Here is a 15,575-nt window from a genome sequence, read left to right on the forward strand (position 1 = left end):
TCTACTATTATTTTGTAACAAACAAATCCAAATTTACATAAATATTTACTCACGTTGGTAACATTATTCTACAAAATATTAACGTGTATTTATGAGTCGGGTAATAAAACGGGTAATGAGACGGGTAACGAGACGCTCAAAAATTAAATTAACATCTAATACTCGATCATTATTCATGGATAATATAATTATTATATCTTTCACTCGACCCTAAAGCTGAGGGTACCTTTTTCGGGACGGATACAAACCGAAAAATGGATCCAATACGGATATCGGTAGTAGTTTCCAGGCCTACCTATTAATAGTTTAATATGAATTAAAATTCACCATATACAACATAAACATAATATTAACAAATAACAAAATTAAAAAAAATTCCCCACGCTACCAGCGCGGGACATTACCTAGTTTTGTTATTAATATTGCTTTGCTGCATATATGTACGGTTGTTTATATAAATTAATGAAGAATTAGTTTTATTGGTAAAAACGTCCGCAAATGTAACACTTGCTTTGGATATGTGCAAATTGTTTGCTAACATATCATCATACCAATTGATAATACAAGTTTGTCACTGAAAAATCTAGTCGTTGGTTTGCCAACAATATTCTTCGCTGTTTATTAACACTGGATTTTTGCCGGAAATATGTATTTGTAAGGTATGCACGTCTTTGTCATGTTTATTTATGATCTGTTGGAGAATCATTATGTTTAATATATCATAGTTATGTTGTCACAAGTCTGCCAAATGAGTTTATATATCCTCACTAAATTGTCGATAAATTGTAACTAGTAGTGCATGTGTCACTGTCAAGTAAATGTCAATTGTATGATAAGGAAGTAGTCTTACCTCAACGCCAAATTTAATTATATCCAATTGGACAAAGATAAGCTGATTTCGGATGACGAAAAATATACTTACGATCTAGAATGATAAACTAATGAATTTTCATACTGTAAAAATTATTTTCTTTCTTTATTGATAAAAAAAAAATTGTAACTGTAATTTTTTTTTTTAAAGAAAAAATGTAAGTTGATTGGGAGATTTTAATATTATCAAAGTTCATAATTGAAAGCCAAAAACATATATTACAACTACAAGTGATGATAAGTAGGCACAAAGAATCTCACGTTCCATAAAAATAATAGCAGGCCTAAAGAGAAAATAAATAAAAGAAACAAAAGATTAGCAAACGAAAAAGAAAAAAAAATCCATTGCAGATTGGTTCATTCATAGTCCTACATGATTCACTAGGGCCAATCGTAAAAGCCACTAACTCATTTCACTTTCACTTATGATTAGATGGTGATGATCATCTGATTTTGCACATTTCCATGTGACCCACTTTTTTGTATCTTAAAAAAAATTCCAAAAGGACCTTTAGAATAAAAGAGAGGGCCCCTACACACACACATAGTCACATACTGAAGGTGATCTCATCTATTTAAACGAACCCAAATTCATTCTTCAAACATAACCACATCCATCATTTCTAATTATCTCTCTATCATTCCACATATTGAGTGTTTGAGAAAATATAATTAATTATGGAGATCAATGGTAATTCGAATGCTGGTTCGTCCTCTAGATCAAAAAAGAGTCATAGGCAAAAGCAGCAACAACCGCAGCCACAACCACAACAACATAATGAAGAAATAAAGTATGTAGGAGTGAGGCGGAGGCCATGGGGAAGATACGCAGCTGAAATAAGAAACCCAACTACGAAAGAGAGGTACTGGCTAGGTACTTTTGACACGGCCGAGGAGGCTGCACTGGCCTATGATAGAGCCGCACGGTCCATAAGAGGCTTGACTGCTCGAACCAACTTTGTCTACTCCGACATGCCTCGTGGCTCCTCAGTAACTTCATTCATCTCTCCAGATGAATCCCAACGTTTCATTTCCGAGATATTCAACCCTCCAAACCAACCAGAAGCTCGTTACAACAACACCAATAATCTCTACACATCGTCAAACAACCAAAACCAAAACTCTATTGAATTTTCATACAACGGGTGGCCTCAAGAGAGTGAAAATGGTTATCAATCTATGAACAGTAATGATGAGCATTGTGATCATGAGCTTCCACCTCTTCCTCCAAGTACTTGTTTCGGAGCTGAACTCACGATTCCTGAGACCGATAACTATTGGAATGTGGCCCATGCAAACATCGATACGTTTGCATTTGAGCTCGATGGCTTTGTGGATCAAAACAGTCTTGGTCAGAGTAGAACAGAAGGGTTTGATTCATTATCCTCCACATTCTTCTACCAATAATACTGTGTTGTCCTTGTCCACGTTTTTATTCCCTATCCTTCTCGCCTTTATCATGGACGGGAATGAGAGATGTCAAGTGTCTCCTCTCCTCTATCGCTTATTATGTTTCTCTCAAAATTCATCACATGTATTGTTATTGTTGCTTCCCTAATGAATTTAAGATTCTCTTGATCAGTACTTTTTCTTTCCTCGTAAACGCCTACGGTTGTGTGACTGAATGCTTTAAAGTTTCTTAATGTTTCGGAACATGGCTTCTTGTAGCTGCAAAATAGGTTTGTGCATTTTGGTTCGAGTCATCCGGCTCTACCTATATTTAGTTCGAATTATACAAAATTTACGAAGTAAGGAGAATAGAAGAGTTGTTTAAATTAAGATAATTAATTTTAGTAGATAATAAAAACTTAAATCATCCATGAATGATTTAATGTAGATATTTTACTGTTGTAAAATTACAAGTTAGTAGTTAATATTCTTCAGACTATTCATAATCTCCTAAAATTCAAAATTCCACAATGAAAAAAAATTACATATGTTACTCAAAGTTCATGAAAAAAAATTACAAGTTATACTTGATGTAGACATTGTAGTATAATTGATAAATACTAGTTTTAAATTCTTATATTTTCAGCTTATACACGCTACCCGCATTATAAACAGCTCATTTGGATAAAATAAATGAAGTTGCAGTTGATATGAAGTTTTTTTTTGTCGTTATAAGAATAGAAATGTTAATGTCATTATTGTCACAAAGACTGCCACCTAAAGTCATTTACTTAATTTTGGAGTACAATCTTTTTTAGCTAATTTTATTTAGAAACATATTTGTCCACATTAGTTCTTAACTGATGGAGAACATATTTCAAAAATAATAAACAAGTGCGTTTATTGTAAAAGAAAGACGAGAATCTCCTAACTACTTCATTGACGTTAAAACATCGTTATCAAGCAACAAACCAATACTGTATATATTAATATATAAGTTTACGTGTTGTGATCGAAAAAGTCACCACACATCTTAAAGCAAAAAAAAACAAATAACAAAATGGATAAGGAGAGCTCAAAGAACCAGCAGAGAGAAGACGACGAAGAAACCATGAATTTGATCTTATCACTTCCCTCAGATGTAGATTTCGAGGGTACAAAGCTGTTCAAGTACCAAGGATGTTGGTACAACGACAAAACTTTGCAAGCAATACTCAGTTTCCAACGAGATTTCGAGCCACAAGACACGGACATAATCGTTGCTTCGTTCCCCAAATCTGGTACTACTTGGCTCAAAGCTCTCACAGTCGCTGTCCTGGAGAGATCCAAACACTCTTCTGATAATCATCCTCTTTTACTTGAGAATCCTCATACTCTAGTACCATTCTTCGAGCTCAGACTTTACATGCAAAGCTCGAAACCAGATCTGACCAAGATCTTATCATCCCCGAGACTATTCTCGACTCACGTTCCTTTCCAGACTCTTAAAGAAGGTCTCAAGAACTCGTCTTGTAAGATCGTGTACGTGTGCAGGAACATGAAAGACGTGTTGGTTTCGTTTTGGTATTTCAAGTGCGCAAATCAAGAGATAGAAAAAGAGAAAAACTCGTTGGAGTCAATGTTCGAGTCGTTTTGCACTGGAGTTAGCTATTACGGACCATTTTGGGAACATATCTTGAGCTATTGGACAGCAAGCTTACAATATCCCAAGAATGTGCTTTTCTTGAAGTACGAGCAGTTGAAAACAGAGCCTCATGATCAGCTCAAGAAACTTGCCGAGTTCTTGGGATGTCCTTTTACGTTGCAAGAAGAAGAGAGCGGTTCCATGGAAGAGATCTTAGATCTTTGCTCATTTAGAAACCTGAAGAATTTGGAGATCAACAAGACCGGTAGAACACCTGGAGGAGTTGCTCACAAGAATTTTTACCGTAAAGGTGAAGTTGGTGACTCGAAGAATAATCTGACTCCTGAGATGGAGAAGAGACTTGACATGATCATCCAGCAGAAGTTTCGAGGTTCGGATATGAAATTCTAAGTTATGTGTGGTTTCATACTTTTTTTTTTACTGTGCTTTGTTTAACCAAAGTACCTTTTGTTGCTATGTTACTTCATATATGATTGTATGATGTCTATCATTTGTTACTAGCTACTACTACCTTGATGTCGAATTCACTTTCTTGAACTGAGAACAATAATTTTGAAACCATATTAAACCAAAGTGAAAAAGCGTATGTGAAGCATCATTGTAATAAACCAAAGTGCAAAAGCGTATGACAAAGCATTATTATGGTATAGTTTTTCGATAGTAGCAGTAACACCATATCCCTAAAATTGAGAGAATCTATCAGGAAACGGTTCCTGGTTTAAACTTAGAGGGCTTCATGTCTCGCAAGTTCAGGTGGCACCGTACTATTACACTCAACAAGCTTCTGCCTCAGACCGTAAAACACATCTTTATCCTCAAGAGTCAAGAACGTTGTGGCAACACCGCTCTTCCCTGCTCGTCCTGTTCGTCCAATCCGATGCGTATACATATCTATCGTGCTAGGCATATCGTAGTTGATGACGTGTGCCAAGTCACGAATATCAAGCCCACGGCCTAAAACATCTGTTGCAACAAGAACGTTGAATCTCTTTTGTATGAATCCTTCTAAGCTGACATCTCTCTGTTCTTGCGACTTCCCTGCGTGCAATGTCGTCACACGACACCTCGCTAACTTTTCTAGATTCTTAACAATGTAATCAACCTTGATCTTGGTATTCACAAACACAATCGCTGACTTATCATCACCAAGCTCATCGATCAGTTTCTTCAACTTGGAGAACTTGTCTGTTTCTTTGATCATGATCACTTGTTGAGTGACCAACTTCGTGGATTTTCCGATAGTGACCACAACTGGATTCCTCAAGTACTTTCTAGCGAGACGCTCTAATACAGGAGACATTGTGGCACTGAACATATAAGTAGTTCTGTAAATCTTCTTCTCTTCGAGCTCTTCATCTTCATTCTCTGGTTTCAAATTACTCGAAGGCATCGCATTTAACACTTCTGCAACCTGTGGCTCAAAACCCATGTCAATCATACGGTCAGCTTCATCAAGAACCAAATAGTTACATTAGTTCAACACCAAGTACCTTCTCTCAAGACAATCTATCAATCTACCAGGCGTAGCAATCACAATCTCACATCCTTGTGATAGCTTCAACGCTTGTTTCTCAATTGACTCACCACCAGCGATGGAGATCACTTTAAACCCCAAATAACGAGCAAACTTAACCGTCTCTTCTTTAATCTGCTTTGCAAGCTCTCGTGTAGGAGCCATAACTAAAGCGTAAGGACCTTCACTCTGATTCTCTTCCCTCATTGGTGGCAGTCTTGATATGTAAGATAACATTGGCAGAACAAACGCAACGGTTTTGCCTGTACCAGTCTCTGCAATACCTATAACGTCTCGTTGTTCAAGTCCTAAAGGTATAGCTGCCATCTGAATAGGTTTAGGTTCCTTGTAATCAGCTCTTTCCACAGCTTTCAATAGCTCAGGACTAAGCTTACTCTCTTCCCAACTCCTCAATGGATGAGGAATCTTGGATCCTTTATAAGAAATATTGAAATCTTCCTTGAAAATTCGCCAATCTCTTTCACTCATCTCCTCTAACTTCTTCTCGCTCCAATGCTTATCTACTTCCTCATGCTTAGCCGCCACTTGTTTTTTCTGCTCACGGCGGTCAATCCCCGCGCGAAACCCTCTCCCGAACAGAAGCTGAGCTTCGTGAGGGTTTTGGTAAAGAGCATTGATCATATCTCCACTCGAAGTATCTTCAGTGTTCTCCCAATCAAAACGGACCTTCTTGCTTGGCTTCATGATGATTCTCTTCTTAGGCTTTGTGGTTCCTAGGTATTGCTCTTTCATGGCGTCTATCTCCTTCTCACGCTCTACCTTTTCTAATTTCTCAACCCTAGCTTTGGCTTCACGTTCACGAAACTCACGATCGCTCTCTCTGTTTCTGTCACGGTCGCGGCCTCGTTCTCGTTTTCGATCTCTGTAACGGTTTCCATCACCATTATCGGGGTTGGAGCGAGTGATCTGATCGAGGCGGCGATGACGATCCTCGATTTCGTCGTGGCGGCGTTTTAGGGCTAATTCTTCTCTGTGAGCTTTGGTGAGAAAGACGGGCTTCTTAACGACGGTGAAATCGAGAGCCTTCTTCTCCGTCATAGTTAGCATGAATCCTTCGAACGATCGCTTCACCGATTTAGGGGTTTTCACGATGAAGAAGATATAATAGACAAGCGAGAGAGAACCGTCTTTGTTTCTGTATTTTTATATTGAAATGAAATAAAAACCATCCACTTTCCAAAACTGGAAATTTATTCTCCACATGAAGGAAAAAAAAGCCTGAACTCATTAGGCCCGTTATCTAAGCCCATATTAAGGCAGTGCATATCTTTATAATAGACAAGCATGAGAACACAGACATTTACATCATCATAAACCGATGTTAAAATAACAATTTATCATTTAAATTCTTTGAGTTTCAGTAGGTCTATGATCACATTTTTATTCTGATTAGTAGCGTAAGGCCACATGTTTATGTTGTGAAGAACAAAAAGAAGTTTTAAGTAAAAATGGCATGATGTATTTGTATTAATATCAAAGATAGCAAAATTATATACTCACAAAAAAAAATTATCAGTTTTTTGCGATGGTGATTAACATTTCTAGAGCACATATATATATATATAATCTTTTTTATTAGTTCAGCAGAATAATCACCAATTGGAGTAATTCAGTCGCAAATCATATAACTCAACTTTATAGAGAAAAAAAAATATAATTTTATATTCTTCCTCATGATAACCGTAGAAGAAATTAACAATCAATTGCTTTACAATATATATATATATATATATATATATATATAATATTGATTAGTAGGAAATAGTGAAATAAAATTTACAGTAAATTTATTTTAAGAATTTTTAAATAAAATATAAATATCGTAATTAATTTTGAATAGAGAAACAATAGAGATCATAAATTTGAGAACTCCCAACCCAAAGAAGAAAAAAGGGTCTCCAAGAAGATAGGCAGAATCATGGAGTCAATGCGTCTCAATCCACTCACATTCCAGAAGATAATTTGGTATATCCCAATATTCCAATCTAGAGAGTAGAGAGGAGGATATGTTCTTTTATGTTAAGGTGTTAACAGTAACCCTAATTTATTATTATTGGGTGTATTATTGGGGTTGTCGTCAGTCACAGTCGTAAATTGAAGGCTACTATTAGGTTTACTATTTTTTGTAAGAAGAAAAAAGAGACATGTCTTTGGCCTTTGGGAGACTTTCTTTGACTCCTCTTTTGTCTCTTTTTTCACACTTTCGTTCACAAAATCAAATAACGAGACTGACTGACACACACAAAAAAAAAACCTACAAACACGTGCCTTCCCTCTCTTTTCCCTATATTTTTCATTCAAACATTTACACAATTACGACCAGCTTTTACCATTTTTTTTTATTCAAATATTTATCCAGAAAAATGAACTAAAATGATGAAAGTAAAACACATTTCGTTCTTTCAGTTATTGTTACAATTTATTCTACCAAAAAAAAGTTATTGTTACAATTTTATTCATAGAAAGAAAACATAAAGACTTTTTCACTATTTTGTTCTGTACATATGAATGATTATATACATGCAAATAAAAATATTTAGCTAACATATTACTTGAATTATTTTGTGCCAGAAACCACCAAATTCGACAGAAACTGACAAAATATCAAATTTCAGTTTCATTTTCAGAATTTTTTTTTCATGCCAAAGAAAATAATTAATTATGCTTTGTTCGTTGAAATTGGCATGCTAAAGACAAATTATATAATCTATTTTATTCCTCTTTGGTTGATATATTTTTCCAAACAATAAAAAACTTTAAAACCCTAAAAAAATCAAGTTGCCAAAATAGAAGGAAAAATAAATAAAAATCCTTCTTTTGTTGCCTGACAAAGCAGAATTCAGAAAAGTTTATCCAAAGGTCATTCAAACTTAGTTTATTTGAATGGTTTGTTTAACATTATTCGAAAGATTCCAACGTTTATGTACGAAAGCAACTTCTATTTTTCCCCTAGCATAACAAAAACAACTCATTATTTTCATGCAAAAAATACATATTTGACGTTCAACGATAATTAGTAACCACAAACAAAGTAGTTTTTTGTATATTTTATTTTTAGTATCAATATTAAAGAAAATTAGTGTTTAGTGTTTTGCAAGTTGATGTAATCATAACACAACCTGCGAATAATAATTCAACATTTTCGGAAAATAATTTGGTTAATTTTTTATTTTTGTGTTAATCTCACTCTCAGTTTCTTTACATGATCAAATCCAACAATTTCTATGTATCAACACCACACAAATTAGAAAACAAAGATTATTCTACTTTCCTAAGAATAGTTTTCTTGGCACTTTTGGACTTGAATTTGGATTGAAGCTTACGCTTCGAACATGAATCACTCTGATGAGACGACTTCTTCTTCATCACACTAAACCTCTTTCGTTTCTTCTTCGTTTTCTCAACAGCTGCTGCTTTCATCGCCTTAGTCTCTGTTATCGTCTCAAGCTTAGGCTTCCATTTACGCAAACCAACCAGTTGAACATAATCTTTCTTCAACTTCACAGTAGTACAAACTCTACCTTCTCCTTCTTCTTCTTCTTCTTCTTCTTCCTCTTCTTCTTTGATTGCTCTGTTCTTTCTTCCTTCCATCATCAGTTCGGAGATGAAATCTTCAGACACACGGATCCTTAAACGCTCTCCTTTCTCTCCCTTTTGTATAAGAAAAGGCTGAGGCTGCTTTTGAGTCTTCTTCACCATAACGCCACCGTTCTGAGAGGTTTTAAGTGTGGCTATGGTGAGGAAAGAGAGATCGTTCTTAAAGAAATCTGATGGGAGGAGGAAGTAGTTGAGACCGAGCTTGAGTGTTTCGGTTTCGGACAGAACAGGGGTTTTTTGTCCTATGTAGAGTAAGTCCGATCTACAGATTTCGTGTTTTGGGAAGTCTTTTGTGAGCTCTGAGACCACTACGGGACGATCGTAGACTTCTAAAGAACCGTCGGATCTGACGAGCTTGATTCGTCCGCCGTTGGTGTTTCTCTCTGGTCGGGGATGGAGACAGAGCCAACTCGAAGGACCTCTGTGTAGCTTTACGAGTAGACTCCCGAGCTTTGTGATGTTATCATGACCCATTTAATATAAGCTGGATTCAGGGTTTAAGCTTTAAAGGATGTAGGGTTTCTATCTTCTCTGCTAGAAGAAGAAGGTCATGAAGCAAGTATTGCAGAAGGAGAGAGAGAGAGAGAGTTTTGTGGTTTTAGTGTGAACAAATGAGACGAAGTTTTCGTTTATATACAGTGAGAATATTTTTACATACAAAAGGATTTAAGTCCCTTTAAACCTTTACTAATATCTTAATTTTAAAACCAATTTAATATTTTTATGTTTTATTTTTCTTTTCTTCGTTCATTTTTCAATGCAAACATATGGTAAATTATTTGTCTTATTTACTACCTACCTTACAATAAATAATTACTAGTTAATTTATTGTTTTTGATAATTTGTTAACTTATGTGGTTTTGATAGATAGATATTGTAAATTTGATTATTAATAAAACTTTTATTATCTACGTGCATTAAGTAATACATCACTTATATACATATATTGAACTAACGACCGGTATACCAATATATTTGATTATTGGGTATTACATTTCATTTGTGATATTAGACATCCAAGTTTAAAAAGTTAGATATATGTGGACTAGTTTTGGTCCAAGTTGTGGTGTTAACTATGCTCGAGAAGCGATTAGATTAATAATTAATTGTGGATAAAAAATACTTGAATATGACTATGTTTAACGTGCGTGACGTTAAACTATTATGATACATAAATATAAAAAGAAGTTACAGAGAAAGAAGACTTAGACCGATGGAAAAGGATGTATCGAGTCTTCTTTTTAGACATTTCAATCTTTGGTTTTAAGGTATTTCAACTTTAATGGATTGTGACAATTATGTTATTCGTCTTAAGTATATCTAATAGCCACACATTTCTGAAAACCTATATATGATCATCATTTCACCTTTCTTCTCTTCTTTTATCCGGTGATAGACCTAATCCCTACTTAGTTGAGCAATGATCATCCTGTGACTGTGATATATAATTTTTTTATTATTATTATTATGTTCAACTAATCTTGGAGATACGTTTGAATATGAAAATCAAAGTTCATCAATACTAATGTTAGATACGATACGAGTTTTAGATATATTATTTTTTGCACGAAACATATTAGATTAGAATAGATAGTAAACATATTTCAAAATTTGCAAGTCCTAAGAGAAGTAGCCACCTCTCCAATTTGGTCTTGGATCAAAGATGTAAGTTTGACCCACCAAATAGTGTACGTAATTATGTTGCCTTACTTTGACTCGCTTCTTCTTCCTTTATTTATTTTGTTTTGAATTTGCTAATCCCGCCTCCCTTTCTTTTCCTTTTCGTCTTCTTTTCCGTTTTGCATGCTTTTTATATGTTTCTTTTTATTTCGAAACTTATAATCAACTTTTGTATGAATAATGGTGATATAACTTATGTCATGTCCATCTCGTAATATTTGAGATGTAGAAACACCGAGATTGGTTAATTTTACCAAACTTAAAGTTTTTGGTCAAGTAGCTAGCCTATGCACCTCACACGGATAGCATTGTCATTTGATTGCTTTAGAGCTTAATGTTTGTAATTTTAATCTATAAGACAGGCATCAAGTCTAAGTGTAAAAAGTTTATATAAATGATACGTAGGTAATAAATCAACTAGTAGCATACAAAGTCTTAATTTACTTTTCTTTAACAAAAAGGTTCATCTACAAATATTTACGATTGTTACTTTTTCTGCCAATATGGAAATATGTTCAAATCCATCTCGTAATATTTGAGATCTCCTAACACTAAAATCATGCATTTTCAACCATGCCCAAAAAATATAGAACAGGAAAATGTATTTCTTTTTATGTTTTGTTTGTGAAAAATATATTTGTTCGACATTAACCTAAAATTTCATGACATAATCATTCAATAACGCATCCAACATTTAGATATTCCAATTTGCAAGACTGACTATGTTCATTTAACACAAGAACAGTCCAAGTACTAAAATCTTTAAATTTGGTAGGCAATGCACTAGTCATAGTTTATATGCTAACAACTTTAATAGGAAATTCAATCAACGTCGCTTGTTGGTGAGCAAAGGAATAAGACGACAAGGTGATATTATGGCTTTGCGTAAGTTCAATGCTTGATGGCCATTCGCTAATTTCTAAAGCTGGTCACTTCCTAAGAATGATACGATGAAATGAAGTTTAAAATATCTGATAATCATTGAGATATGTCGCTCATATTAGTTTTGGTTTCAATCATTTAGACATATCGCATCAATACAATAAAACAATAAAACTTGTATGTTTTTCACCAGAGCATGACACATCAGCTTTAAAATTCAAGCTGGTGTTAACACATCATTTAAAATCAAAAGCCAATAGAATTATAACAAATAATACACATCAACATTTTTAACCAGTAATAATCGTTTTCTATTCCATGTCACTTTCTCTCTATTGAGAAAACCTAGCCACTCTTCCTTTGTTAGTTGTACAGAGATGTCGACAAAAGTTAGAAATCAAAAGCTTTCAACTTCTTCCAGCGATGTCTCATCTCGAGTTGTATCGTGATATAGATCCCTGATTTCAAGCGTTTAAGGCTATGGATGGTTTTGGAAATATATAGTGAATCCAGTTGGAGGAATGGACGATGATTAGACATTACTGGCTTAGGGACTCTAAACTCGAACCTAAACCCACCTTGAAGAACTTGATCGAGCATGTAGGTTGAAGCTAATACAAAGCATAAATATTAAGGAATCATATTTAGGGATGAAGAAGCTTTGTGGCACTCTAACTTCAGAAAATTTGCCAATGATATTTAGGGATCATTGGGCAAAGGCTTACCCAATGATCCATACGAGAGTGATCTCCACGCTGTCTTCTCACACAGTAAGTGTAGTTTGCGTTTCTGAAGTTTCAGTATCTTTAAATGGGTGTTTCTTATGCCTTTTTGTTTGTACAAATTGTGGATATCATGAAGTTGTTGATGTTAATCTTACTCGAGACAAGAGGACTGGTAAATCAGGGTTTTGCGTCTGCTGCATATGAAAATCAAAGAAATACCACTCTTGTTGTTGGTTATTGAAGCTTTTCTTTTGATGACTCTTGCACATTGTTCTTATGTGCATTTCGGTGTTGTAATTTATTGATTGAATGGAGCTGAAGTGTTAGCGCAGGTCATTAGTATGGATAACCATTGTGACAAATATGTTAAGTGGGAGGAAGCGGATGAAGAGTATGCAGAGCTTTTGAAAGGGGAGAGTGTACTCGTGGGGTTTCTTGCATCGTGTTTACATGCAATCGATCTTGAATAAACCCTTTTATGTCGTGAGGTTCACTAAGAAGCAATAACTTGGATTCTAAATAAAGATGGACATCCTCATTCACACGCAAACAATTTGTACTTCTCCACAAACATTCGTAATTGAAAGTTTTTACAGTTCTTCATGATAATTCAATCAAACTTAAAAGCTAATTCAGTATCATCAATTCCAAAAGCTAATTGGCCTGAGCTACTACTACTTTTTAATGAACAATTGTAAAGAATATGAGATTGGACAAGTGAATTATTCAACAATTTCGAATCTTTTTTGGAGAATATATCGCTTATCCTATTTTGGAAATGAGAATCTGAGCAAATCTCTGTTTTTGAGTGGGTTTGTATATATTACACTATTACAGCATAACTCTGTAAATGAATGACCGTAAGCAAAACCTTTAAATGAGCCAGAATTTTGACTGTGGGCTTTAGCAACGAAGCTCATTCAGTTAATTACAAAACAACATTGCTTGAATTAAATGTTAGCGTGTGTGGCACACCGTAGCCATGAAACTTTTGTCGCTCGTCTAATTTATAAGTTGTAAATCAGTAACTCATCAAAGTTAATCGGAAAAAGAAGATAAAAGCTCTCTCTCACTCTAAGATCTAAGAGAGTGAAAAACTTCTCAGATAGTATAACCATCTGATTTTATAATATATTTTTCTTTTGAATTATATTTTCGGTTTGGTATTTTTTTGGTATTTTCGATTGTTTAGTAAAAATAAATTGTTTGTCTACTGTTTAATTAAATTAATAAAAAAATATAATAATGAAAATAATAAAAACACAAAACTAGTCAAGTAGATAATAATTTACATTAATATTTTTCAAAAACTTTATTAATTAGTTTATTTGATATCAAACAACTTATATTAAATTATGATTTAAAAAATATAGTAAAATACAAAATAAAAATATTTTATAAAAGAAAAAATATAAAAGTAATCTCGTGGCTTAGCGCAGATTTAACCTGGTATAACTAATGCAAGTAAAAAAACAATTAAGGCGGTTGCACAACCCCACCATTTAGATTTGTTTACGTACTCACAATTACAATCGCATTTAACTAAATTTCTCAATACACTGTATAGGACCTCCTGGGATGAAATGTTTGTAACGAACGTGACCTTGACGAGAATTGGTTTGTAATGAATGCTAATGATTTGGGCTATTGTAGAAGGCCCACTGGATAAGTTTTCGACTGTCCAGAACACAGGTTTCGTCTAGTCCGGTTAGAAAATTAGCTAGTCTTGTTACATAATTTTATTTGTAGAGTCCCTGATGAGGAGCTTCTAGAGCTTCTAGAGCATCTAGAAGATCTACAAAATAATTCAAGTCAGACTCAAAACAAAACACCGAGACCGTTTACACACTTGGTTTGATCATGTACTATACAGATGCTCTCACTCTCACACAAACAATGATTTGAACAAAATAGTACAGATACATTCCATCGAAAATAAGACTTAAAAGACTCATGTTTCACAAGAAGGACAATAAAAGATACTTATTTTTTTATCAATTCGAAAACTCTTTTCTTTTAGCCAAAGTCATTTTTGTGGATCTGTATGATACAACCCAACTTACACAGGAAACAAGACAAAGAATATGAATAATAAGATCAAAAGTACCCTCAGAATCGAAGAACTTATCAACATTGAATAATCTCAGACAAGGCTGAAACTTATATATAGATATTCTCGGATCATCATTGGGTTAATACATAACAACAACAAAAACAAAATCAAACGATTCAGTTCCCTCAGACATTATGTTTTTTCAACATTGTATATTCAGACAAGGCTGAAACTAAAATATAAAAGGTTGTTCGATCATTGGGAACTTCTATAGCGTAAATAATAAAAAACAAAAAAAAAACCATAAACTCAAAGATCAAAACAAGAACGAAGATCGAAGGTGTAGAAACCTAATTTAATCAGAGAAAACGTAGTTGATGCTCTACTCTTGCTCTTCTTTGAAGCGGCGGCTTTTATAAAAGACCTAACTCGTCTCTGTATAGTGTTTATAAATAACATAAAAGCCCTCATAGTTTTAACTGCTTCATACATTTTACCCTCCCTATCTACTAATTACAAAAAGTGTCCAATATTCTTACGTATTGGGAAGAAAAATTATTATGGCTCCGATTGGTAATCACGTTTAAAAAAGACGGTTACAATTTTTATAGCGGTTGTGAAAAAGGTAGTTAAAAAGAAAGTGGTTTAAGTTAGCGGATGGAAAAGATGGTAGAGTAAAAGAAAGCGGTTGAGTATTTAGCTTGATTGGTAACATTATAGCGGTTGAATAGTATAAGTTATAATAAATTATAAAATTTGTAATTAATTTAGTTAAAAAAAAATGAATTGAAATGTTATTATCTAATTCATAATATAAAATATTAATATATTTAGATGATATTAACTAAATGATCAAAATGTGATATTAAAAAAATTATCAAATGTATATTTTTAAAATCTTCCTTATATGATATTAACAAAATCATAATCTCCATTAAAAATAGCATGTTACTATTCAAATCATAATCTTGATTTACTAAATTTCTTTATTTTTGACTTAATAACCTTTTCATTAAAAAAACATTGAAAAGAATAGCAACACATATTAAATCAAGATTATGATTTGAACAGTGAATAAAGAAATAAACAACTGTGCAACCTCTTTACAATGTCCAAATGTTAGTTTTTTATAGTAGTTAGGATTAGTGTTTGTAACCACCAAAAATAGGTTAAAACCATCATCTTCAACCGCTTTTTCCA

The 15,575-nt window shown here is 33.8% G+C and overlaps 5 protein-coding genes across 5 annotated transcripts; 2 read left to right on the plus strand and 3 right to left on the minus strand.

The window, feature by feature from the left end:
* LOC104776867 (ethylene-responsive transcription factor ERF087-like) lies at nucleotides 1,549-2,277 on the plus strand. Its single transcript, XM_010501013.1, has one exon. It carries the CDS (start codon nucleotides 1,549-1,551, stop codon nucleotides 2,275-2,277), a length of 729 nt encoding a protein of 242 aa, XP_010499315.1.
* Nucleotides 3,293-4,477, plus strand: LOC104776868 (cytosolic sulfotransferase 7-like). The gene has a single exon (XM_010501014.1). The coding sequence runs from the start codon at nucleotides 3,320-3,322 to the stop codon at nucleotides 4,292-4,294; it is 975 nt and encodes a 324-aa protein (XP_010499316.1). The 5' UTR covers nucleotides 3,293-3,319; the 3' UTR covers nucleotides 4,295-4,477.
* On the minus strand, nucleotides 4,629-5,333 carry LOC109130496 (putative DEAD-box ATP-dependent RNA helicase 44). Its single transcript, XM_019240085.1, has one exon. It carries the CDS (start codon nucleotides 5,331-5,333, stop codon nucleotides 4,629-4,631), a length of 705 nt encoding a protein of 234 aa, XP_019095630.1.
* LOC104778918 (putative DEAD-box ATP-dependent RNA helicase 44) lies at nucleotides 5,352-6,545 on the minus strand. The gene has a single exon (XM_019241928.1). The coding sequence runs from the start codon at nucleotides 6,483-6,485 to the stop codon at nucleotides 5,376-5,378; it is 1,110 nt and encodes a 369-aa protein (XP_019097473.1). The 5' UTR covers nucleotides 6,486-6,545; the 3' UTR covers nucleotides 5,352-5,375.
* On the minus strand, nucleotides 8,578-9,667 carry LOC104776869. Its single transcript, XM_010501016.1, has one exon. The coding sequence runs from the start codon at nucleotides 9,507-9,509 to the stop codon at nucleotides 8,697-8,699; it is 813 nt and encodes a 270-aa protein (XP_010499318.1). The 5' UTR covers nucleotides 9,510-9,667; the 3' UTR covers nucleotides 8,578-8,696.

The sequence above is a fragment of the Camelina sativa genome, chromosome 3 (assembly GCF_000633955.1).
Source record: "Camelina sativa cultivar DH55 chromosome 3, Cs, whole genome shotgun sequence".
NCBI classification, from domain to species: domain Eukaryota; kingdom Viridiplantae; phylum Streptophyta; class Magnoliopsida; order Brassicales; family Brassicaceae; genus Camelina; species Camelina sativa.